The sequence below is a fragment of the Bombina bombina genome, chromosome 1 (assembly GCF_027579735.1).
Source record: "Bombina bombina isolate aBomBom1 chromosome 1, aBomBom1.pri, whole genome shotgun sequence".
Taxonomy (NCBI): Eukaryota; Metazoa; Chordata; class Amphibia; order Anura; family Bombinatoridae; genus Bombina; species Bombina bombina.
The window spans coordinates 1,239,153,847-1,239,179,815 of NC_069499.1; the positions used below are offsets into that span (position 1 = coordinate 1,239,153,847).

A 25,969-nucleotide genomic window follows, 5' to 3' on the forward strand; every position below is an offset into this window, starting at 1 on the left:
AGAGAGGGGGGAGAGAGCGCAAAAGAGAGGGGGGGAGAGAGCGCAAAAGAGAGGGGGGAGAGAGAGAGCAAAAGAGAAGGGGGAGAGAGAGCGCAAAAGAGAGGGGGGAGAGAGAGCGCAAAAGAGAGGGGGGAGATCGCAAAAGAGAGGGGGGAGAGCGCAAAAGAAAGGGGGGAGAGCGCAAAAGAAAGGGGGGAGAGAGCGCAAAAGAAAGGGGGGAGAGAGCGCAAAAGAAAGGGGGGAGAGAGAGAACGCAAAAGAGAGGGGGGAGAGAGAGAGAGCGCAAAAGAGAGGGGGGAGAGAGAGAGCGCAAAAAAGAAGGGGAGAAAGAGAGCAGAAGAGGGGGATAAAGAGGGGGAGAGTGCACAAAAGAGAGGGGGGAAGAGGACAAAAGAGAGGGGGAGAGAGCGCAAAAGAGAGGGGGGAGAGAGCGCAAAAGAGAGGGGGGGAGAGCGCGCAAAAGAGAGGGGGGGAGAGCGCGCAAAAGAGAGGGGGGGAGAGCGCAAAAGAGAGGGGGGGAGAGAGAGAGCGCGCAAAAGAGAGGGGGGAGAGAGAGAGTGCAAAAGAGAGGGGGGAGAGAGAGAGCAAAAGAAAGGGGGGGAGAGAGAGCGCAAAAGAGGGGGCGAGAGAGAGCGCGCAAAAGAGAGGGGGAGAGAGCGCAAAAGAGAGGGGGAGAAAGAGAGCAGAAGAAGGGGGATAAAGAGAGGGAGATAGACAGCAAAAGAGAGGGGGAGAGTGCACAAAAGAGAGGGGGGGAAGAGCGCAAAAGAGAGGGGGAGAGAGAGCGCAAAAGAGAGGGGGAGAGAGAGCGCAAAAGAGAGGGGGGGAGAGAGCGCAAAAGAGAGGGGGGGAGAGAGCGCAAAAGAGAGGGGGGAGAGAGCGCAAAAGAGAGGGGGGGAGAGAGCGCAAAAGAGAGGGGGGGAGAGAGCGCAAAAGAGAGGGGGGAGAGAGAGCGCAAAAGAGAGGGGGGAGAGAGCGCAAAAGAGAGGGGGGGGGAGAACCGCAAAAGAGAGGGGGGGGAGAGAGCGCAAAAGAGAGGGGGGGAGAGAGCGCAAAAGAGAGGGGGGAGAGAGCGCAAAAGAGAGGGGGGAGAGAGCACAAAAGAGAGGGGGGAGAGAGCACAAAAGAGAGGGGGGAGAGAGCACAAAAGAGAGGGGGGAGAGAGAGAGAGCGCAAAAGAGAGGGAGGAGAGAGAGAGAGCGCAAAAGAGGGGGGGGGAGAGAGAGAGCGCAAAAGAGAGGGGGAGAGAGAGCGCAAAAGAGAGGGGGGAGAGAGAGAGCGCAAAAGAGAGGGGGGAGAGAGAGAGCGCAAAAGAGAGGGGGGAGAGAGAGCACAAAAGAGGGGGAGAGAGAGAGAGCAGAAGATGGGGGATAAAGAGAGGGAGAGAAACAGCAAAAGAGAGGGGGGACATAGAGTGCAAAAGAAAGGGGGGGAGAAAGAGAGCGCAAAAGAGAGGGGGGAGAAAGAGAGCGCAAAAGAGAGGGGGGAGAAAGAGAGCGCAAAAGAGAGGGGGGAAGAGCGCAAAAGAGAAGGGGAGAGAGCGCAAAAGAGAGGGGGAGAGAGAGAGAGCGCAAAAGAGAGGGGCAGAGAGAGAGAGCTCAAAAGAGAGGGGGAGAGAGAGCTCAAAAGAGAGGGGGAGAGAGAGAGCTCAAAAGAGAGGGGGAGAGAGTGCAAAAGAGAGGGGGAGAGAGAGAGCAAAAGAGAGGGGGGAGAGAGAGAGCAAGGGGTGGGACCGCTGTACTGCAAAAAATGGCCCGTGTGAACGGGCTTTAGGACTAGTCTAGTATAAAAAAATAGTTGAAAACATTCCTTTTGATGGGATTTCCTTCCAGGAATGCGAAAGATAGAACATTTTTCTGTGTTCAATCAAATAACCTTGAGACCTCCTGAATTATTTCTAAGGACCTGCAAATACCCCATTGATGATGGATATACGTTATAGCTGTAACACTGTCTGAATTAAAACTCAGTCTAAGATAACTATTGGTAACCTCACCTCCTGAGGAAACCAAACTTCCTGTGCTCCTCTGGACCTCCAGACTGAACCCTAATCCCAGAGAATGGTGTCTGAGATATTATTTTCCAAGTTGGACGAATAAAGGACACCCACAGAAAAATAGTTTTGAAAACTATCCACCGGGACAGAGATTGCCTGGCTGAACAATCCTTTAGAATTCTATGATTTAATTATACAATAAGGCTAGGTGCCCTGTAAGGTATATACTAGCATTCAGTGATTCACAAAGAAGAAAGTAAGTAGTCCCAAAGATATTTTAAAAAGATTCCTCTGAAAGTGTCAGGTGCAGCTACTCTCCAGTAGGTAGGTATAGTGTTAACCATCAATCATCTGAAAAAACATGCAAAAGAGAAAGGGTGCTCCAATGGTGCATTAACCAGACAACAATCAGATATAGTAAACAAATGTAAAAACACTCACAAGTATAAAGCACTTTTAGTGCAGATCTCACGGTCTGGGTAAATTAGCAGCCTCCCAGCAAGCTGTCCTCTTGGTATTGCTGGACTCTCATCTGTAATAAAGTCAAATACAAAGAAGCACAATCCAATTCTGCATTAACAATACAGACAATTAATATGGAAAGCATAAAAACTCACAGTTTGAGTGCACTTAAACAATGCTAATCTTGCAGCCTGTGAATGTTGGCAGCCTCCCAGATAACTGTATTTTCTGTTGATCAAGTTTTCTACTCCAAGTAATGAACTTCCAAAATGGAGGATGGAAAGAAAAAGGTTTGCAGAGTGAGTTGGTATTAAAATAATTCTTCCAATGAGTCTTTTACATCAGGCTGATCTATTTTTTTTACAAACAACCAACTCACTAATTAAACAAAAAAAACTACTACTACTTGATTACAAATGTAGAACTACAAATCCCCATCACTTCATTTCACTTAAAATGAACCTCACTTTCATTTACCACCAAAAATACTCAGCATAGCTGCCACAACTACAGAGCGCACAAACCTTTAAATCCTAGAGCAAAATCTGAAGCACCCTTGTAGAGAGAAATAGCCCGTTACCAACTGTAACTGCTGTGCACAAAAAACATAAAATACACAAATACATACTGGCTGCAAAAAACACTACTTTTGGTAGACAGGCCCATCCAGTGCTGTGTATGTCACAGCAGAGGATCTAGGTGTGGAGAAAGCTAAGGGACCACTTCCTTCAATACTTGTGGCAGGCTTGTGACTAACTCCTTCACTGGGAGTGATTGTGTCCCTACCTAATACTCCAATTTCCCTTCTGTCTCTCAGTAACAGCTCTCTGAGGGGAAAATGGACCTAAAATCGGTCTGAGGTCCCCTTTTAACAAAGAATCTGAAACAGCTCAATTCTTCGTCACCTTCCTCCTGTGGGGGCAAAGAAAAGACTAGAATACCTGAGAGGTGGGCGGGATTAAGTGCTCTGAGAACTTTGGGAAAATTTGCCTCCTTCTAGCCTAGTGGCCAGGAGTTGAATCCCAGTAAAATTATGTCTTGTGGATTCTCACCATCTTATGAAACAAAAGTTCTTATTTTGTACTCATGATGCAACTTTAGGTTATCAAAAACACATCCCACATCTGATATGGCTTCTGCTTTACTAAACACTCTCTGATTTCATTTAAGGGCATTATGTATAAAATGTAATACTTTCCTTCCAGTTCCCTTTGAGTACTATGTTAAAAGCTGTGGGGCCTGGGTTCTGATTTGTTAAAAAACATAATTTATGCTTACCTGATAAATTTATTTCTCTTGTAGTGTAGTCAGTCCACGGGTCATCCATTACTTATGGGATTATATCTCTTCCCCAACAGGAAGTTGCAAGAGGATCACCCAAGCAGAGCTGCTATATAGCTCCTCCCCTCACATGTCATATCCAGTCATTCGACCGAAACAAGACGAGAAAGGAGAAACCATAGGGTGCAGTGGTGACTGGAGTTTAATTAAAAATTTAGATCTGCCTTAAAAGACAGGGCGGGCCGTGGACTGACTACACTACAAGAGAAATAAATTTATCAGGTAAACATAAATTATGTTTTCTCTTGTTAAGTGTAGTCAGTCCACGGGTCATCCATTACTTATGGGATACTAATACCAAAGCTAAAGTACACGGATGAAGGGAGGGACAAGGCAGGAACTTTAAACGAAGGGAACCACTGCCTGAAGTACCTTTCTCCCAAAAATAGCCTCCGAAGAAGCAAAAGTGTCAAATTTGTAAAACTTTGAAAAAGTGTGAAGTGAAGACCAAGTCGCAGCCTTGCAAATCTGTTCAACAGAAGCCTCATTTTTAAAGGCCCAGGTGGAAGCCACAGCTCTAGTAGAATGAGCTGTAATTCTTTCAGGAGGCTGCTGTCCAGCAGTCTCATAGGCTAAACGTATTATGCTACGAAGCCAAAAAGAGAGAGAGGTAGCCGAAGCCTTTTGACCTCTCCTCTGTCCAGAGTAAACGACAAACAGGGAAGGAGTTTGATGAAAATCTTTAGTTGCCTGCAAATAGAACTTCAGGGCACGGACTACGTCCAGATTATGCAAAAGTCGTTCCTTCTTTGAAGAAGGGTTAGGACACAATGATGGAACAACAATCTCTTGATTGATATTCCTGTTAGAAACTACCTTAGGTAAGAACCCAGGTTTAGTACGCAAAACTACCTTGTCTGAATGAAAAATCAGATAAGGAGAATCACAATGTAAGGCAGATAACTCACAGACTCTTCAAGCCGAGGAAATAGCCATCAAAAACAGAACTTTCCAAGATAACAGCTTAATATCAATGGAATGAAGGGGTTCAAATGGAACGCCTTGCAGGACGTTAAGAACTAAGTTTAAGCTCCACGGCGGAGCAACAGTCTTAAACACAGGCTTAATCCTAGCCAAAGCCTGACAAAAAGCCTGAACGTCTGGAATTTCTGCCAGACGCTTGTGTAGAAGAATAGACAGAGCAGAAATCTGTCCTTTTAACGAACTAGCGGATAAGCCCTTTTCTAAACCCTCTTGTACAAAAGACAATATCCTAGGAATCCTAACCTTACTCCATGAGTAACTCTTGGATTCGCACCAATACAAATATTTACGCCATATCTTATGGTAAATTCTTCTGGTAACAGGTTTCCTAGCCTGTATTAAGGTATCAATAACCGACTCCGAGAAGCCACGCTTTGATAGAATCAAGCGTTCAATCTTCATGCAGTCAGCCTCAGAGAAATTAGATTTGGATGGTTGAAAGGACCCTGAATTAGAAGGTCCTGCCTCAGAGGCAGAGACCATGGTGAACAGGACGACATGTCCACTAGGTCTGCATACCAGGTCCTGCGTGGCCACGCAGGCGCTATCAGAATCACCGATGCTCTCTCCTGTTTGATCTTGGCAATCAGTCAAGGAAGCATCGGAAATGGTGGAAACACATAAGCCATGTTGAAGACCCAAGGGGCTGTCAGAGCATCTATCAGCACCGCTCCCGGGTCCCTGGACCTGGATCCGTAGCAAGGAAGCTTGGCGTTCTGGCGAGACGCCATGAGATCCAGATCTGGTTTGCCCCAACGATGAATCAGTTGAGCGAAGACCTCCGGATGAAGTTCCCACTCCCCCGGATGAAAAGTCTGGAGACTTAGAAAATCCGCCTCCCAGTTCTCCACGCCTGGGATGTAGATTGCTGACAGGTGGCAAGAGTGAGACTCTGCCCAGCGAATTATCTTTGAGACTTCCAACATCGCTAGGGAACTCCTGGTTCCCCCTTGATGATTGATGTAAGCCACAGTCGTGATGTTGTCCGACTGAAATCTGATGAACCTCAGAGTTGCTAACTGAGGCCAAGCTAGAAGAGCATTGAATATTGCTCTTAACTCCAGAATATTTATTGGGAGGAGTTTCTCCTCCTGAGTCCATGATCCCTGAGCCTTCAGGGAATTCCAGACTGCGCCCCAACCTAGAAGGCTGGCGTCTGTTGTTACAATCGTCCAATCTGGCCTGCGAAAGGTCATCCCCTTGGACAGGTGGGGCCAAGAAAGCCACCATAGAAGAGAATCTCTGGTCTCTTGGTCCAGATTTAGTAGAGGGGACAAATCTGAATAATCCCCATTCCACTGACTTAGCATGCACAATTGCAGCGGTCTGAGATGCAGTCGCGCAAATGGTACTATGTCCATTGCCGCTACCATTAAGCCGATTACTTCCATGCACTGAGCTACTGACGGGTGTGGAATGGAATGAAGGGCACGGCAAGCATTTAGAAGTTTTGATAACCTGGCCTCCGTCAGGTAAATTTTCATCTCTACAGAATCTATAAGAGTCCCTAGGAAGGGAACCCTTGTGAGTGGTAATAGAGAACTCTTTTCCACGTTCACCTTCCACCCATGCGACCTCAGAAATGCCAGAACTATCTCTGTATGAGACTTGGCAGTTTGAAAACTTGACGCTTGTATCAGAATGTCGTCTAGGTACGGAGCCACCGCTATGCCTCGCGGTCTTAGTACCGCCAGAAGTGAGCCCAGAACTTTTGTAAAGATTCTTGGAGCCGTAGCTAACCCGAAAGGAAGAGCTACAAACTGGTAATGCCTGTCTAGGAAGGCAAATCTTAGGTACCGATAATAATCCTTGTGAATCGGTATGTGAAGGTAGGCATCCTTTAAGTCCACAGTGGTCATGTACTGACCCTCTTGGATCATGGGTAGGATGGTTCGAATAGTTTCCATTTTGAATGATGGAACTCTTAGGAATTTGTTTAGGATTTTTAAGTCCAAGATTGGTCTGAAGGTTCCCTCTTTCTTGGGAACCACAAACAGATTTGAATAGAATCCCTGCCCGTGTTCCGTCTGCGGAACTGGGTGGATCACCCCCATTAGTAAGAGGTCTTGTACACAGCGTAGAAACGCCTCTTTCTTTATTTGGTTTGCTGATAACCTTGAAAGATGAAATCTCCCTTGTGGAGGAGAAGCTTTGAAGTCCAGAAGATATCCCTGAGATATGATCTCCAACGCCCAGGGATCCTGGACATCTCTTGCCCAAGCCTGGGCGAAGAGAGAAAGTCTGCCCCCCACTAGATCCGTTTCCGGATAGGGGGCCCTCTCTTCATGCTGTCTTAAGGGCAGCAGCAGGTTTTCTGGCCTGCTTGCCCTTGTTCCAGGACTGGTTATTTTTCCAGCCCTGTCTGTAACGAGCAACAGCTCCTTCCTGTTTTGGAGCGGAGGAAGTTGATGCTGCTCCTGCCTTGAGGTTACGAAAGGCACGAAAATTAGACTGTTTGGCCTTTGATTTGGCCCTGTCCTGAGGTAGAGCATGGCCCTTACCTCCCGTAATGTCAGCGATAATTTCTTTCAAGCCGGGCCCGAATAAGGTCTGCCCTTTGAAAGGAATATTAAGCAATTTAGATTTAGAAGTCACGTCAGCTGACCAGGATTTAAGCCATAGTGCTCTGTGCGCTTGGATGGCGAATCCGGAGTTCTTAGCCGTAAGTTTGGTTAAATGTACAACGGCATCAGAAACAAATGCGTTAGCTAGCTTAAGTGCTTTAAGCTTGTTCATAATTTCATCCAATGGAGCTGTGCGAATGGCCTCTTCCAGAGACTCAAACCAGAATGCCGCCGCCGCAGCGACAGGCGCAATGCATGCAAGGGGCTGTAAGATAAAACCTTGTTGAACAAACATTTTCTTAAGGTAACCTTCTAATTTTTTATCCATTGGATCTGAAAAGGCACAACTATCCTCCACCGGGATAGTGGTACGCTTAGCTAAAGTAGAAACCGCTCCCTCCACCTTAGGGACCGTCTGCCATAAGTCTCGTGTGGTGGGGTCTATAGGAAACATTTTCCTAAATATGGGAGGAGGGGAAAAAGGCACACCGGGTCTATCCCACTCCTTGCTAATAATCTCTGTAAGCCTTTTAGGTATAGGAAACACGTCAGTACACACCGGTACCGCATAGTATCTATCCAACCTACATAATTTTTCTGGAATTGCAACCGTGTTACAATCATTCAGAGCCGCTAATACCTCCCCTAGCAATATGCGGAGGTTCTCAAGCTTAAATTTAAAATTAGAAATCTCTGAATCCAGTCTCCCTGGATCAGATCCGTCACCCACAGAATGAAGCTCTCCGTCTTCATGTTCTGCAATATGTGACGCAGTATCGGACATGGCTCTCACATCATCAGCGCGCTCTGTCCTTAACCCAGAGCTATCACGCTTGCCTCTTAATTCTGGCAATTTAGATAATACTTCTGTCATAACAGTAGCCATGTCTTGCAAAGTGATTTGTAAGGGCCTCCCTGATGTACTTGGCGCCACAAAATCACGCACCTCCTGAGCGGGAGGCGAAGGTACTGACACGTGAGGAGAGTTAGTCGGCATAACTTCCCCCTCGTTGTCTGGTGATAATTTCTTTGCATGTAAAGACTGACTTTTATTTAAAGTTACATCATTGCATTTAGAACACAACCTTCTATGGGGCTCCACATTGGCCTTCATACATAGTGAACAAACAGATTCATCTGTGTCAGGCATGTTTAAACAGACTAGCAATGAGACCAGCAAGCTTGGAAAATACTTTTCAAATAAATTTACAAGCAATATAAAAAACGCTACTGTGCCTTTAAGAAGCACAAAAAGCTGTCACAGTTGAAATAACAATGAACCAAATTAGTTATAGCAACCAAATTTTCACAGTAAATGTATTAAGTTAGCAAAGGATTGCACCCACCAGCAAATGGATGATTAACCCCTTAATACCCAAAAACGGATAACAATTTAATAATTAACGTTTTTATCACAGTCAAACACACTGTCACAGGTCTGCTGTGACTGATTACCTCCCTCAAAATGAGTTTTGAAGACCCCTGAGCTCTCTAGAGACGTCCTGGATCATGGAGGATGAAGTAGGAAGATTGTGACTGAATTTTTACTGCGCAAAAAAGCGCTAAAATAGGCCCCTCCCACTCATATTACAACAGTGGGGAAGCTCAGTTAACTGTTTCTATGCAGAAACAAAAGTTAGCCATGTGGTAAAAATCATGCCCCAATAAGTTTTATCACCAAGTACCTCACAAAAAACGATTAACATGCCAGTAAACGTTTTGAACATACATTTTAAAAGTTATGAAGTGTTATTAATAAGCCTGCTACCAGTCGCTTTTACTGCAGTTAAGGCTCACACATTACTTCAGTATTAACAGTATTTTCTGAGTCAAATTCCATTCCCTAGAAAAATACTTCAGTGTACACACACTCCTCAGCCTAATACCAGTCGCTACCACTGCATTTAAGGCTGAACTTACATTACATTGGTATCAGCAGTAATTTCTCAGTCAATTCCATTGCTTAGAAAAATAATTTACTGCACATACCTCGTTTGCAGGGGGGCCCTGCATGCTATTCCCCTTTTCTGAAGTTACCTCACTCCTCAGAATGTGCGAGAACAGCCAGTGGATCTTAGTTACGTCTGCTAAGATCATAGAAAACGCAGGCAGATTCTTCTTCTAATGCTGCCTGAGAAACAAACAGCACACTCCGGTGCCATTTAAAATAACAAACTTTTGATTGAAGAAATAAACTAAGTTTAAAAACACCACAGACCTCTCACAACGACCTATCTTTAGTTAGGTTGCAAGAGAATGACTGGATATGACATGTGAGGGGAGGAGCTATATAGCAGCTCTGCTTGGGTGATCCTCTTGCAACTTCCTGTTGGGGAAGAGATATAATCCCATAAGTAATGGATGACCCGTGGACTGACTACACTTAACAAGAGAAATGATCTTATGCTCAAGACAAGCAGATTATCAATAGAGACAAATCCCTTACATAAACAGAAAGGTACTATTTTGTATTTAAAGTGATATATCATTTTGGAGAACATGAATTAACAAAAGAATATTCATTCTGAAAGATTATTTTGTACTTATACTGCAAATTCACTTCAATCCATAAAGGGTTAAAAAAAAGTTAGAGGCATTGTGTGTCTGCAGAAATAAAAGACCTGTTGTCAGGTCAAACTGCATCAATTCACTCACAGAAAGGAGGTTAGAAACTAACTGGAATACAAACTCAGTATGGAAACAACAAGATAGGTAGATAGATAGATAGATAGATAGATAGATAGATAGATAGATAGATAGATAGATAGACAGATAGATAGATAGATAGATAGATAGATAGATAGATAGATAGATAGTAAAATGGGATTTCAAGCAATCTGTCATAAACTATAAAACGTTTCAACATGTACTTCTGCCATTTATAAAAGAAACAAAATAAGAAAAGATTATGTTACAGTAGAATCACTAAACTGCTATTTCTAATCCACCTGTCATTATACTTTAAAGGGACAGTCTAGTCAAAATTAAACTTTCATGATTCAGATAGGGCATGACATTTTAAACAACTTTCCAATTTACTTTTATCATCAAATTTGCTTTGTTCCCTAGGTGGTATTTTTGAAAAGCTAAACCTAGGTAGGCTCAAACTGATTTCTAAACTGTTGAAAAGCAAGTTCATGTGTGTCATCAGTGGCGGCTGGTGACTTTTGAAGATGGGGAGCACTAGCCCTGCCCCTCAGATGGCTCCGCCCATTATATATATATATATATACTGGGTACAAGAGTCCTGTCACTGGGGCAGCCGCAGTATAAGGATATATATATATATATATATATATATATACACATAGATACATACATACATATACAGGTATACCCCGCTCATACAGCGGGTTAGGGACCGGAGCCCCGCTGTAAAGTGAAAACCGCCTTAAAGTGAAACAAGGCAGTTTTAGCTTTCTTTTCATTTGCCAGTGTGTTTAAAGAATTGAAAACATATTTGAACTAACATATATTAGGGGTGCAATAGTGCTACATTTAGTTTAACACTAGCACAGCACAGTATTCAATTAGTATTCAATAAATACTGTACTTGTAAAATAGTGACAATTACTGTAGTACAGTTTGCCAGACTATAACACTGAGACACAGATTGAACTGTGATGCTGTAAACAGAGTGAACTGCGCATAAACAAATGGCGCCAGTCACTTTTCTCACAGTCTCACAAAGATTACAGCACTATTTCAAAATCCTTGGAGGTTGAACTTTAGCTCCACAAAGCGCTGTATTAGCGAAGCGCTGTAAAGTGAGGTATACCTATATATATATATAAAGACTAGCACTAAGATTTTGCAGCACAACATATTCCTTATATCAGATATTTGTTTATGTATTTTTCTAAACATTTATTACAGTAGTTGCATTCAATAAGTATCTAGGTGATGTAATCTTCAGTACCAATAAAGTTAAAGGTTTATAGCCAATAAAGATTTAAAAAAAACAAAAAAATGATATATATATATGTTTTCTTTATATATATATATATATATATATATATATATATATATATATATATATATATATATATACACCTAAAGGTAAAAGTGCTATAGGACACTGTTATTGCTTAGTAGATTATTATACTCATTTTCCCTAAACACTAAATTAGACACACAAAAAAATATTTAGATTTCTTGTATGTTTTGTTGTATATCTTATTATAGTACAAAGCTTTCAGTAAATCTGTACACAGGTCTGGATTTTCCTGATGTTATTGATCTTCCAGAGGCTGAGCTCTCTAATTCCCAGTACAAAGTTCTTATCAGAATTTCTGGTCCGTGAAATAAATGGTATAATACACAGAAGGCTGAATATCAGCCTAGGCATGTGAACTGACTGGAAAGTAATACACCATCTCAGATTCTCAGACATAGGTGAGCAATAAATTACACTCTGATTAAGAGGATTTTCTTTCTGAACTGTTCGGTTTACTGGAGATTGGCCATGTACACAAACTGACATTCGCGATGAGCTGCACAGATACCGCAATGTTTATCCTATCACAAAGCAACAAACAAAGCAGCAACAGAAAAACATACACATGATAGATCAGAACATCAACGGTGGCCTCTAAGCCTTAGCCACCCCACAGACATTCCTTTTATCTCTGAGTCCCACATTCTTACCTTAAACTGTCACGGGTGGTGGGCATAACGCGCTAGAGACACAGCCTTCCTCCACTTCTTGCTCCCTCCTGACATTTTACGCCGTTGAGCTGGGAGGAGCTTGTCGAGCGGCTCTTCTCTGACACTGGCTGCTGATGGCCTGCTGCCTGTCTCTCTCTAACACCTCCCACCCCTCGCACAGGCTGAAGTGTGCGAACAGCTAAGTATGGGGATGGGGAGGCTGGGAGCTGCGCAGCAGGCAATTTTAGATTGCGCAAAGCACAGTGCCATAGCTTAGGCTATCGCACGTGCGGTAGGGCTTTGATAGATATATTAAAATTTACTACATGGGCCAGGCAGGCAGGCTGTGTATCTTGTAAGCTAAGTAATAATACTGTATTTGTGTATTTGTGTAACATTATGGCACTTTTAATTAAATAATTGAAAAAAAAAAAAGTTTTTTTTCTGGGGGGTAAAAAAAAATATAATTTTTTCAATAGGGGGCTATTGGAAAAATTATATATTTTTTTCTTTTTTTTTCTTCAGGGATGCTGAGGGGGCACGTGCGAATGTGCTCAAATGGAGGAGCCTCCACTGTGTGTCATATAGATAACATTGAGCTCACTCCTGTGAAATGATTAGGAGTCTGCACTGATTGGCTAAACGGCATGTCTGTCAAAAGCACTGAGATAAGGGGGCAGTCTGCAGAGGCTTAGATACAAGGTAATCACAGAGCTAAAACATATATTAATATAACAGTGTTAGTTATGCAAAACTGGGGAATGGGTAATAAAGGGATTATCTATCTTTTTAAACTATACAAATTCTGATGTAGACTGTCCCTTTAACGAACAAAATAAATGCATTGTATTGTATTCAGACCTATGTAGTTTATGGGCTAATGCAAGGTTACAAAATCTAAACAGCCAATAATTACAACATCAATAATAATAGAATTCTTACAGCTTCTTCCCATCCAGTGCCAATAAGCCACTCCACCGATTTCTGATCATCTTCAAAAAGGTTATCGCTAGCATCAATAAGCGCCTCTATCAGATCTTTTATATTTTTTTCTTCATTTAGAGGACATATTTTTCCTTCAGATTCTTTTGTCTCTCCTGAATTCTCTTGGCTTATTTCACTATCCTGGGAAGCCATTGTCACTGGAGTTCATTAAGTCTGTAATTAAAAAAAATGACTATCATTCTGGGACTACTTAATACTGCAGATGAATACTTAATTTAATTTGTTCAAAGTTGCAGATACAAATTAACTTATTTATTCCACATGTAATATAAAAGTAAATTAAAATGGTTAATGGTTGGTCACAGTGGAGAAAGTCAGATGTTTCTTTCTACAAACATAATCAATTTTTTCTGATGTCATCTGAAACCTGTTTACAGCTGATTATGAACTTGCTGAATGTCTATTAAACTAGTTAATAATCTTTTTCACTAGAGATGAGAATACCTGTACCTGCATGCATTTTTACACGTAGTTTTAATGAATCCATAATATACAATTAATTTTTCAACTGACTATTAGCTTTTCTGCCTCAAATTGCTCCAGTATTTGGTTGCTCCATAAGTCTTATACATTTTTCAACCAATATGTATAAATATGTGTTAGGTGCAGTTAGGGTTGCCACCTCGGCCATGCTTTCCTGGACACTTATGAGTTGCACATGCTGCAGGGTGTGCAGGGAGGAACATGAATAGTTCTGTCCAGGGTCACTATTTTTGTTCTGTCCAGCAGCACAATGCACGTTTCCCTCTGCACGCCCTGCAGCATGTGTAACTCATAAGTGTCCAGGAAAACATGGCCGAGGTGGCAACCCTAGTTGAAGTGTAGTGCACCCGTACTTTAAGTCCAAACAAGCATTCCAGTGAAAACTATATAACTAATCTTATAATATTAGGAATGGAGACACACTTCATATGGTAACGTTTTCCCAGCTTCCTATGATGAAAACTTTGCAGTTGATTCATATACTGTATATAAAAACATATGTTAATGCTGTTTGTAAATGCATGGTGGCAAAAATAAACTAAATAAAACAACCAAATGTAATTGTTATAGCATTTGTCAAAACTGGATAAACATGAACTTTTAGACTGGTTTGGGGTGTCATGTTGGTCATGGAGTTTGGAAGATACTCTGAACCGCTCATTTGATTTTACTCTATTTGTAGTAGTCACATATGAAGTCTGACTTATAGCCTAGTCAGGCCACACAAGGAAAACACACCGACTTGTCCTGCATAAACAGCCCAGGTGGCTTACATGGCCACTAAGAGTGAACTTAATTACATAACAAAGAACCTAGAACATTTTTTCTGAAGCATTGTCTTTTATGAAAAAGGTTAAAGAAAACTATTGTATTTATTTATTGTTGTTAATAATAATAATAATAATAATTATATTATATTAGACATTTGTTGTTTTTGTTTTTTAATTTGATTTAAACAATAGAAAAAGTGAAAAACAGTTTGAATAAGACAGCAATAAATAAATAGAAAAAGAAAAGAAAACCTTACATAGATATATTAACCAGTATAATGAAAAAAAATCAGGTTGTAAAATGTACCAACTAAATACTAACGGCTAGATTTGGAGTTTGGCGTTAGCCATGAAAACTAGGGTTAGAGGCTCCTAACGCTGGTTTTAGGCTAATTCCGGTATTTGGAGTCACTCAAAACAGGGTCTAACGCTCACTTTTCAGCCGCGACTTTTCCATACCGCAGATCCCCTTACGTCAATTGCGTATCCTATCTTTTCAATGGGATCTTTCTAACTCCGGTATTTAGAGTCGTGTCTGAAGTGAGCGTTAGAAATCTAACGACAAAACTCCAGCCGTAGAAAAAAGTCAGTAGTTAAGAGCTTTTTGGGCTAACGCCAGTTCATAAAGCTCTTAACTACTGTACTCTAAAGTACACTAACACCCATAAACTACCTATGTACCCCTAAACCGAGGCCCCCCCACATCGCCGCCACTCGATTAAATTTTTTTAACCCCTAATCTGCCGACCGCCACCTACGTTATACTTATGTACCCCTAATCTGCTGCCCCTAACACCGCCGACCCCTGTATTATATTTATTAACCCCTAATCTGCCCCCCACAACGTTGCCGCCAGCTACCTACAATAATTAACCCCTAATCTGCCGACCGCAAAGCGCCGCCACCTACATTATAGCTATGTACCCCTAATCTGCTGCCCCTAACACCGCCGACCCCTATATTATATTTATTAACCCCTAATCTGCCCCCCTCAACGTCGCCTCCACCTGCCTACACTTATTAACCCCTAATCTGCCGAGCGGACCGCACCGCTACTATAATAAAGTTATTAACCCCTAATCCGCCTCACTAACCCTATAATAAATAGTATTAACCCCTAATCTGCCCTCCCTAACATCGCCGACACCTAACTTCAATTATTAACCCCTAATCTGCCGACCGGAGCTCACCGCTATTCTAATAAATGTATTAACCCCTAAAGCTAAGTCTAACCCTAACACTAACACCCCCCTAAATTAAATATAATTTTAATCTAACGAAATAAATTAACTCTTATTAAATAAATTATTCCTATTTAAAGCTAAATACTTACCTGTAAAATAAATCCTAATATAGCTACAATATAAATTATAATTACATTGTAGCTATTTTAGGATTAATATTTATTTTACAGGCAACTTTGTAATTATTTTAACCAGGTACAATAGCTATTAAATAGTTAAGAAATATTTAATAGCTAAAATAGTTAAAATAATTACAAAATTACCTGTAAAATAAATCCTAACCTAAGTTACAATTAAACCTAACACTATACTATCATTAAATTAATTAAATAAAATACCTATAATTACCTACAATTAAACCTAACACTACACTATCAATACATTAATTAAATACAATATCTACAAATAACTACAATGAAATAAACTAACTAAAGTACAAAAAATAAAGAAGAACTAAGTTACAAAAAATAAAAAAATATTTACAAACATAAGAAAAATATTACAACAATTTTAAACTAATTACACCTACTCTAAGCCCCCTAATAAAATAACAAAGACCCCCAAAATAAAAAATGCCCTACCCTATTCTAAATTACTAAAGTTCAAAGCTCTTTTACCTTACCAGCCCTGAACAGGGCCCTTTGCGGGGCATGCCCCAAGAAGTTCAGCTCTTTTGCCTGTAAAAAAAAACATACAATACCCCCCCCCCAACATTACAACCCACCACCCACATACCCCTAATCTAACCCAAACCCCCCTTAAATAAACCTAACACTAAGCCCCTGAAGATCCGTCCAACTGAAGAATGACGGTTCCTTTAAGGGACGTCATCCAAGATGGCGTCCCTCGAATTCCGATTGGCTGATAAGATTCTATCAGCCAATCGGAATTAAGGTAGGAATATTCTGATTGGCTGATGGAATCAGCCAATCAGAATCAAGTTCAATCCGATTGGCTGATCCAATCAGCCAATCAGATTGAGCTTGCATTCTATTGGCTGATCGGAACAATAGAATGCAAGCTCAATCTGATTGGTAGGATGATCTTCAGGGGCTTAGTGTTAGGTTTATTTAAGGGGGGTTTGGGTTAGATTAGGGGTATGTGGGTGGTGGGTTGTAATGTTGGGGGGGGTATTGTATGTTTTTTTTTACAGGCAAAAGAGCTGAACTTCTTGGGGCATGCCCCGCAAAGGGCCCTGTTCAGGGCTGGTAAGGTAAAAGAGCTTTGAACTTTAGTAATTTAGAATAGGGTAGGGCATTTTTTATTTTGGGGGTCTTTGTTATTTTATTAGGGGGCTTAGAGTAGGTGTAATTAGTTTTAAATTGTTGTAATATTTTTCTTATGTTTGTAAATATTTTTTTATTTTTTGTAACTTAGTTCTTTTTTTATTTTTTGTACTTTAGTTAGTTTATTTCATTGTAGTTATTTGTAGGAATTGTATTTAATTTATTTATTGATAGTGTAGTGTTAGGTTTAATTGTAGGTAATTGTAGGTATTTTATTTAATTAATTTAATGATAGTATAGTGTTAGGTTTAATTCTAACTTAGGTTAGGATTTATTTGACAGGTAATTTTGTAATTATTTTAACTAGGTAACTATTAAATAGTTCTTAACTATTTAATAGCTATTGTACATGGTTAAAATAATTACAAAGTTGCCTGTAAAATAAATATTAATCCTAAAATAGCTACAATGTAATTATAATTTATATTGTAGCTATATTAGGATTTATTTTACAGGTAAGTATTTAGCTTTAAATAGGAATAATTTATTTAATAAGAGATAATTAATTTCGTTAGATGTAAATTATATTTAATTTAGGGGGGTGTTAGTGTTAGGGTTAGACTTAGCTTTAGGGGTTAATACATTTATTAGAATAGCGGTGAGCTCCAGTCGGCAGATTAGGGGTTAATAATTGAAGTTAGGTGTCGGCGATGTTAGGGAGGGCAGATTAGGGGTTAATACTATTTATTATAGGGTTAGTGAGGCGGATTAGGGGTTAATAACTTTATTATAGTAGCGCTCAGGTCCGCTCGGCAGATTAGGGGTTAATAAGTGTAGGCAGGTGGAGGCGACGTTGTGGGGGGCAGATTAGGGGTTAATAAATATAATATAGGGGTCGGCGATGTTAGGGCAGCAGATTAGGGGTACATAGGGATAATGTAAGTAGCGGCGGTTTACGGAGCGGCAGATTAGGGGTTAATAATAATATGCAGGGGTTCAGCGATAGCGGGGGCGGCAGATTAGGGGTTAATAAGTGTAAGGTTAGGGGTGTTTAGACTCGGGGTACATGTTAGAGTGTTAGGTGCAGACGTAGGAAGTGTTTCCGCATAGCAAACAATGGGGCTGCGTTAGGAGCTGAACGCGGCTTTTTTGCAGGTGTTAGGTTTTTTTTCAGCTCAAACAGCCCCATTGTTTCCTATGGGGGAATAGTGCACGAGCACGTTTTTGAGGCTGGCCGCTTGCGTAAGCAACTCTGGTATCGAGAGTTGAAGCTGCGTTAAATATGCTCTACGCTCCTTTTTTGGAGCCTAACGCAGCCTTTATGTGGACTCTCAATACCAGAGTTATTTTTATGGTGCGGCCAGAAAAAAGCCGGCGTTAGCTTTTCGGGTCGTTACCGACAAAACTCCAAATCTAGCCGTAAGTCATGTATAATAAGCAATAGTCCACCCCATAAGGAAGAATAGCAGAGAATATGATGCTAGAGATTTAATTTAGTGGTTAACGTCCCATTAAATACATTTTAAATGCAAAGTGCAGCCCGGCTAATGACTGCAAGAAAATGTGGTTTATCAGTAATTGTAAATATGGTTATAGGCAGACGAGATATCTTCATAAACAGTAGTTATTTTCATGGCAGTATTGTCACTTCTAATTGATCTTTATAGCACCAGGTTGTCATGGTATCTGAGCAATCTGAAATGACCTTGACGCTGCTTGCAGGTAGCTTTAGTTTTTGGCTCACTGTATGTCGTATATACACAGATATGCTATAAAGGTAAGGGCAGGGGCATAGCTAGAGGGGTCTCAATGGTCTGTACAGTAAGGGTGCATATCCTCTGGCAGGGACTTACCAACAGTGAAAGATGATCCACAGTCACAGAGAAGCATCTCCAGTTCTGTGGAATATGGATACCTGTTATTAATCAGGTATGCTGAATAATTATACTATTAGGAGTTTGTGGTGCTTTTTAAAGCATGCTGTTGAAATGGGGGCCCTGTAACAGCTTTTGCCCTGGGGCCCAATAAGGTCTAGTTATGCCCCCTGGTTAAGGAGATATTTAAAACATTTTTTTCAATTTGCCTAATTCTTCATTCTCAAAAATGTGGTAGACCAAAGATATCACACACAAGACACCCTCAATTTATACCAAACATATATCAAATGACAAATCGATTAAAGTTAATATTTAGATTTAATCATATTGAGGAGGAAAGTGTGTTCTGCAAATCAAATACACATATCCCTCAATATGACATACATAGGTTATCATTGCAGTTATATGGATTTCTGCTATGTGCGAAAAACCATGTTATCATGCCTTTTTATTTAATAACACAGATCTATCTAGTTTTACAATGGTTGTCTACCTATATATCTATCTGTCTACCCAGTTTTCTCCCCAGGACCTTTTTAGCTAATATTAAAAATGTTCGATTTTTATTGCACAAATTATCAATAAATACATTTATGTTAAATCATGTGTGCTTTGGATAGCAGAAAATTATACAAAAGAAAACTTAACATACCATCCAACAACCCGTTACCCTCTCCAAGATCAGCCATTCCTTCTCTTTCCGAAAAGGTGTGTTTGGGGGAGGTACTGATGACACGGTACGTGCTGCACTGGAACACTACAACGTGGTGCACGCCGGTGGCTATGCAAGCCACAAAATAAAGCAGAAAAAAAGAAAAAGGCAGCACTCTAGGGGAATACAAAGAACAGTAAAATCCAAAACTGTATTACATCTACATCTAAAAAAATACACCAACACTGGAGGTCAGAAAAATGGTCTTATGATAATTTTGGTCATAAGGATAATTTTTCTGTCCTCCAGTGTTAATGTATTTTTTATATGAAGATTTACCATTCTTTGTATTCCCCTAGAATGCTGCCTTTTTCTTTTTTCTTTTTTTTTTCAATAAAACAAATTTACACTGCCCCCACCCGGCTACTTCATAATGCCACACAGCTGGTAACATTTTCTGTGAATAACACTGCTTGCTATCTATCTATCTGTCTATCTATCTATTTATTTATCTATCTATGCTTGTTTAGCAAATAACAAAAGCAAGGGATACATTTAGCTGATTTCTACTGGCAGGAGAATAAAGTATAATTACCTTTGTTCTCCTCTAGTTCCAGGCTTGATAAATCCTAGGAGCCAGGGTGTCACGCACTGATCCATCAGTTGTATCTGCTGGCTCCTAATTTATTTAATATGTATAAACAAAGCCTTCCCTGGCACCTAAGCAGTATCTGACTGGCTCTTCAATATTTTGGTTGGCTGCAAGACTTACATTAAATTGGTCAACCACGTCTTTTATATATTTTGTATCTGCATCTTGGGTTGCTCCCAACAGTTGTTAACGCCTCTTTCCAGTCTTATTTTGTTAGATGTATTTTGCAGTTTTTATTATGTACTATTTTTGGGGGGGGGTTTCAGTATCCTTTTCATGCTTAACAGGCTATTTTAGTTTTAGTCTACTCATCATCCTACTATTCAGTAACTCCACTTATTGCGTTATAAGATATGGCACTACTTTGTTAGTTGCCTAGACAACAGAAAGGTTTACCATTTTGGCTTAGAATGCCTTTATTACCCATTTACCGGTACTGCATAACCAACACTGTTATATTTATATACTATTTTTTAACCACCTGTATCTAAGCCCCTGCAGACTGCCCCTTATATCAGTGCTTTTTTTTTTAGCTTTTAACAATCTTGCATTTTAGGTAATTAGTGCTGGTTCTTGGAAAATCATTCTCCTCAGGAGTGAGCACAATGTTATCTAAATGGCACACATGAACTAGCACTGGCTGGCTGTACGGCAAAATTGTTAAAAGCAAAAAAAAAAAAAGCATTGAGATTAAGGACGGCCTGCAGGGGCTAAAAAACAGGCAATCTCAGAGGTTATAAAGTATATTAATATAACAATGTTGATTGTGTAAAGCTGGGGAATGTGTAGGCATTATATAACTTTTTAACCCCTTAATGACAACTGACGTACCAGGTACGTCATGCATTAACAAGCAGTTAATGACAATGGACGTACCTGGTACGTCAGTTGTCTAACAGAGTGCTGGACGCGATCACAAATGCTTCCAGCAGCTCTGAGGGTATTGCAGTGATGCCTCGATATGGAGGCATCCTGCAATACCACTTTACAAGCCCCCGATGCAGAGAGAGCCACTCTGTGGCCCTCTCTGCACCGGTAGCAATAGTGCCGGGTGTGAGGGTGCGCGTGCACGATGCGCGCACGCGTGCACAATGCGCGTGTGTGCACGTGAGCATGCATGTGCGCGCACGTGCACCCATTAGCCACACTGACACCAATGAATGAGGGCAGAAAGGGGAAAAAAAGGGATTTTTTTTTAAAAAAAATATAAAAGGATCTGGGAGGGGGTGGGGTGGGGGTATTGTGGGGGGATGCTACACTACAGAAATAGTTTTTTAAGTAAAAATAAAATAAAAATACTTTTTGGGGGGTTTTTGGGGCCAAACTGGGTACTGGCAGACAGCTGCCAGTACCCAAGATGGTGGTAATTAGGTAGGGGAGAGGGTTAGAGAGCTGGAGGGGGGATCAGGGAGGTTGGGGCTAAGGCAGGGGTCCATCACAGCTAAAATACTTTATTATTTTTATTTAAAAAAAAAAAAAAACCTCTTTTATTTAGTACTGGCAGACTTTCTGCCAGTACTTAAGATGGCGGGAACAATTGTGGGGTGGGGGAGGGAATAGAGCTGTTTGGGAGGGATCAGGGGGTGGGATGTGTCAGGTGGGAGGCTGATCTCTAAAATTAACCCTGCAAGCTCCCTACAAGCTACCTAATTTAACCCCTTCACTGCTGGGCATAATTAACGTGTGGTGTGCAGCAGCATTTAGCGGCCTTCTAATTACCAAAAAGCAACGCCAAAGCCATATAAGTCTGCTATTTCTGAACAAAGGGGATCCCAGAGAAGCTTTTACAACAATTTCTGCCATAATTGCACAAGCTGTTTGTAAATAATTTCAGTGAGAAACCTAAAATTGTGAAAAATGTTAAGTTTTTTTTTTTTTTTATTTGCTCGCATTTGGCGGTGAAATGGTGGCATAAAATATACCAAAATGGGCCTAGATCAATACTTGGGGTTGTCTACTACACTACACTAAAGCTAAAATTAACCCTACAAGCTCCCTACAAGCTCCCTAATTAACCCCTTCACTCCTGGGCATAAAACACGTGTGGTGCGCAGCGGCATTTAGCGACCTTCTAATTACCAAAAAGCAACCCAAAAGCCATATAAGTCTGCTATTTCTGAAAAAAGGGGATCCCAGAGAAGCATTTACAACCATTTGTGCCATAATTGCAGAAGCTGTTTGTAAATAATTTCAGTGGGAAACCTAAAGTTTGTGACAAATTTGGCATTTGGCGGTGAAATGGTGGCATGAAATATACCAAAATGGGCCTAGATCAATACTTTGGGTTGTCTTCTAAAAAAAAATATATACATGTCAAGGGATATTCAGGTATTCCTGACAGATATCAGGGTTCCAATGTAACTAGCGCTAATTTTGAAAAAAAGTGGTTTGGAAATAGCGAAGTGCTACTTGTATTTATTGCCCCATAAATTGCAAAAAAAGCAAAGAACATGTAAACATTGGGTATTTCTAAACTCAGGACAAAATTTAGAAACTATTTAGCATGGGTGTTTTTTGGTGATTGTAGATGTGTAACATATTTTGGGGGTCAAAGTTAGAAAAAGTGTGTTTTTTTCCATTTTTTCCTCATATTTATTTTTTTTTTTTTAGTAAATTATAAGACATGATGAAAATAATGGTATCTTTAGAAAGTCCATTTAATGGCGAGAAAAACGGTATATAATATGTGTGGGTACAGTAAATGAGTAAGAGGGAAATTACAGCTAAACACAAACACTGCAGAAATGTAAAAATAGCCATTGTCATTAAGGGTAAGAAAATTGAAAAATGGTCCGGTCATTAAGGGGTTAAACAATAAAAAAAAAATCAAGTGAACAGTCTTTTTAAACTTTTATAATTCAGATAGAGCATGACATTTTTAAACAACTTTGTATTTACTTATGTTATCAAATTACTGGGAGCTAGCTGGTGATTGGTGGCTGCACATAGATGCCTCTTGTCATTGGCACACCGAATGTGTTCAGCTAGCTCCCAGCAGTGTATTGATACTCTTTAATAAAATATATTGAAGGAAGGAGGTACATTTGAAAATAGATGTAAAATTAAAACTTGTTTAAAGGGACATAAATCCCAGATGCTTTCTTTCATGATTCAGAGAGAATGCAATAAGAAACAACTTTCCAATTTACTTATATTATCAAATTAGCTTCATTCTGTTTGAATCCTTTGTTAAAGGAGGAGCAGTGCACTGCAGGGACCTAGCTAAACTGCTCAGGTGCACTTATCACAAAAGGCATTAATGTGCAGCCACCAATCAGTAACTAGCTCCCAGTAGTGCACTGCTCCTCCTGAACCTACCTAGGTAAGCTTTTCTACAAAGTAAACCATGAGAGCAAAGCAAATTAGATTATAGAAGTAAATTGGAATGTTGTTTACAATTATATGCTCTATCTGAATCAAAAAAGAAAAAGTTTGAGTTTCACGTGCCTTTAAAATTGCATGCTCTTGAATCATGAAAGTTTAATTTTGACTTTACCGTCCCTTTAACTATTCTCTTTACCTTTCTATTGACTGGGAACCTCATATAGAAACAGCCCACTAAGTTATATAGAGGGTGTGTACCATATAGACACTGCACTAGCAGCAGAAAATGCATAGTACCATGTGGAGGAGACCACTATTAGTGTTCACACCCAATAGCAATTGTATATTCTGTTAGTGTGCATTATGGTGGAACAAGACCACCAGCAGCTAATAAAAAAAGAATAGTTTGGGTAGTGTATGATTATGGCACAGAACCAGTAATAGCACATGCAGGGTAGTAACATTATACAGTACTTTAATTAATAATCCCTAAAAAGCTAATCAATCCAAAATATGACCCTGAAAGTTTCAAATGGTACTTCTGGAATGTAAAATCATTAAGAAATTAAAGGGACATGAAACCCAAAAGTTTTTCCAATTTATTTCTGTTATTAAAGTGAATGTAAATTTTGATGCTAAAGTGCCCAGTTTTTAAAACTTCGATTCAAAACAGGGGCACTTTAATTCATAAAAATTTTCATTTCACTCCTGTTGTGAAAAAAAACTTACCTTTTAATCTTCACAGCAGCTCCAGCTTCCTCCACCTGTTTCAAAGCCTCTTCCTGGGTCTAAAATGAGGCATCGGCTTCCTCCAATCACAGCAGTGAATCAGACACTGAATCCCCCGGGGGGAAGCTGTGATTGGAGGATGACCTATCAATCATTTCTGACATCAGAAATGGCTTGTGAGACCGGAGGAAGCAGCAGCTGCTGTGAAGTTTAAAAGGTAAGTTTTTTTGTCACAACAGGAGTGAAATGTAAATTTTTATGAATTAAAGTGCCCCTGCTTTTAATCAAAGTTTTAAAAACCGGGCACTTTAGCATCAAAATTTACATTCACTTTAACTTTGCTTTATTCTCTTGGTATCTTTTCATGAAGGAGCTGCAATGCACAACTGGGATGAATATATGTGCAGCCACCAATCAGCAGCAAGCACTCAGGTCCTCCTGAGCCAATCTGTGTATGCTTTTCCACAAACAATGCCAAGAAAATGAAGCAAATTAGATACAAGAAGTAAATTGGAAAGTTGTTTAAAATTACATGATTTTTTTAAATCATCAAAGAGGAATTTGGGGTTTCATGTCACTTTGTTAACCCTTTAAAACCAACGTATTATATTGATGGTAGAAAACTATATTTTCTTTTTTTTTAATAGACTGTGATGTACAATCTTTAGCTGGGAAAATGCAGTAATATTTTTTAAACTAAAATAAATAAGTACATTTATGGTATTGTGCATTGTAACATTTGGATGTAAGGTTTTAGGGTTAAAGTTACAGTTTGGCAGTTACATTTCCTTTATAAAATATCTAGAAAGTTAATTACAATATTATCGAGCTACAATAAACACCAGATGTCTAAATAGTTTATTATAGATACTGTAAAAAAATAACTGCCATGATTTCTTAACATTAGCATTCACTAGGGGCTGCAAAGGAGGCGATATAATGTAACCGTGATGTCAAAAAAAGATTTATACAAAGATCATTAGCACAATCGATACTTAGTTTGTGGTGTTTCTTGTCACTCACCCTCCTCCCGTGTTGCAGCAGCCGCACTCCATCAGCTAATTCCGTCTCCCTCTACCAGGGTATCAAAACAAGCTGCAGCTGTTGCTATGGGTTACAGCCTTGAGCACGTGGGTGGGGCGGACTTTTCATGGGAAGTGACGTTATAGTTCCCCTTGCATTTGTGAGCTGCTGCTGACCTTGGTTCTGACTAGGTTTGGCGCATAATCTTAGATTCATATAAATAGTCATTTAAAAGCGATATTGCTGCGTTTTTGTTATTTTCATTTAAATTTCAATTTTATATATATATATATATTTATATATATATATATATATGTGTGTGTAAATATACATATGTGTATATATTATATATACACACACATATTTATCGTTTGTAACTGTTTACTTATTCATAGTGAAAGGTGCAGGTTGTGTCTGATGTCACGAGGTAGGCGGAATTGTGCTGTAACCTTAAAGGCTAGAAAGGTCAACCTGAAATATACATGGATGCACTTCAATTTTAAATGCAATGTTTCCATTAGCAAAAATACTTCTAGCAAAAGATATAGGATTTCTGAGCAGCATACTCACATATGCTATAGGGCAGTGCCATCTGTATTTAACACCATGACTTCTCAGAGAGCTGGCAGTGGTGAGGACCTTGTGTCATAGAAGCCACTTCTGACTCTTACATTTGTGGTGTTTGAAGACTAGTGCATGGGGCACTCGCTGCATATATGCATATGCCAATGAAAAACAGTAATAGCTTTTACTAGTAGCATTTTTGTTAATGGAAGGATATTGCAAAAATCCTTTATTTAAAACTGAAATGCACCATGCACATTTCAATGTTGACCTTTCTATCCCATTGATTCACTGTTGCAGAAGTTCCCACAAATGAGTTGCTCTTGTAGGTTACTTTAGTTTCACCCTTTTGTCCAGTACGTCCCAATAGTGATGTCCAGTTCATGAACGAATCGTTCATTTGAACTGGTTCTTTTCAGTGAACTG

At 40.1% G+C, this 25,969-nt stretch overlaps 1 protein-coding gene across 2 annotated transcripts in view; it reads right to left on the reverse strand.

The window, feature by feature from the left end:
• Nucleotides 1-25,618, reverse strand: part of C1H16orf46 (chromosome 1 C16orf46 homolog) — a 49,647-nt gene extending 24,029 nt beyond the window's left edge. The window contains exons 1-2 of one of the 2 annotated variants that reach the window (XM_053694839.1): nt 25,550-25,618; nt 12,937-13,152 (exon numbers count right to left, since the gene is read on the reverse strand). In XM_053694839.1, the coding sequence (XP_053550814.1) occupies nt 12,937-13,131 (195 nt within the window). In that variant the 5' untranslated portion in view covers nt 13,132-13,152; nt 25,550-25,618. Of the gene's footprint in view, nt 1-12,936; nt 13,153-24,979; nt 25,027-25,549 lie in introns of those variants that run through there. The other variant, XM_053694831.1, reaches the window with a different exon arrangement.
• Between the last annotated feature and the right edge of the window lie 351 nt (nt 25,619-25,969).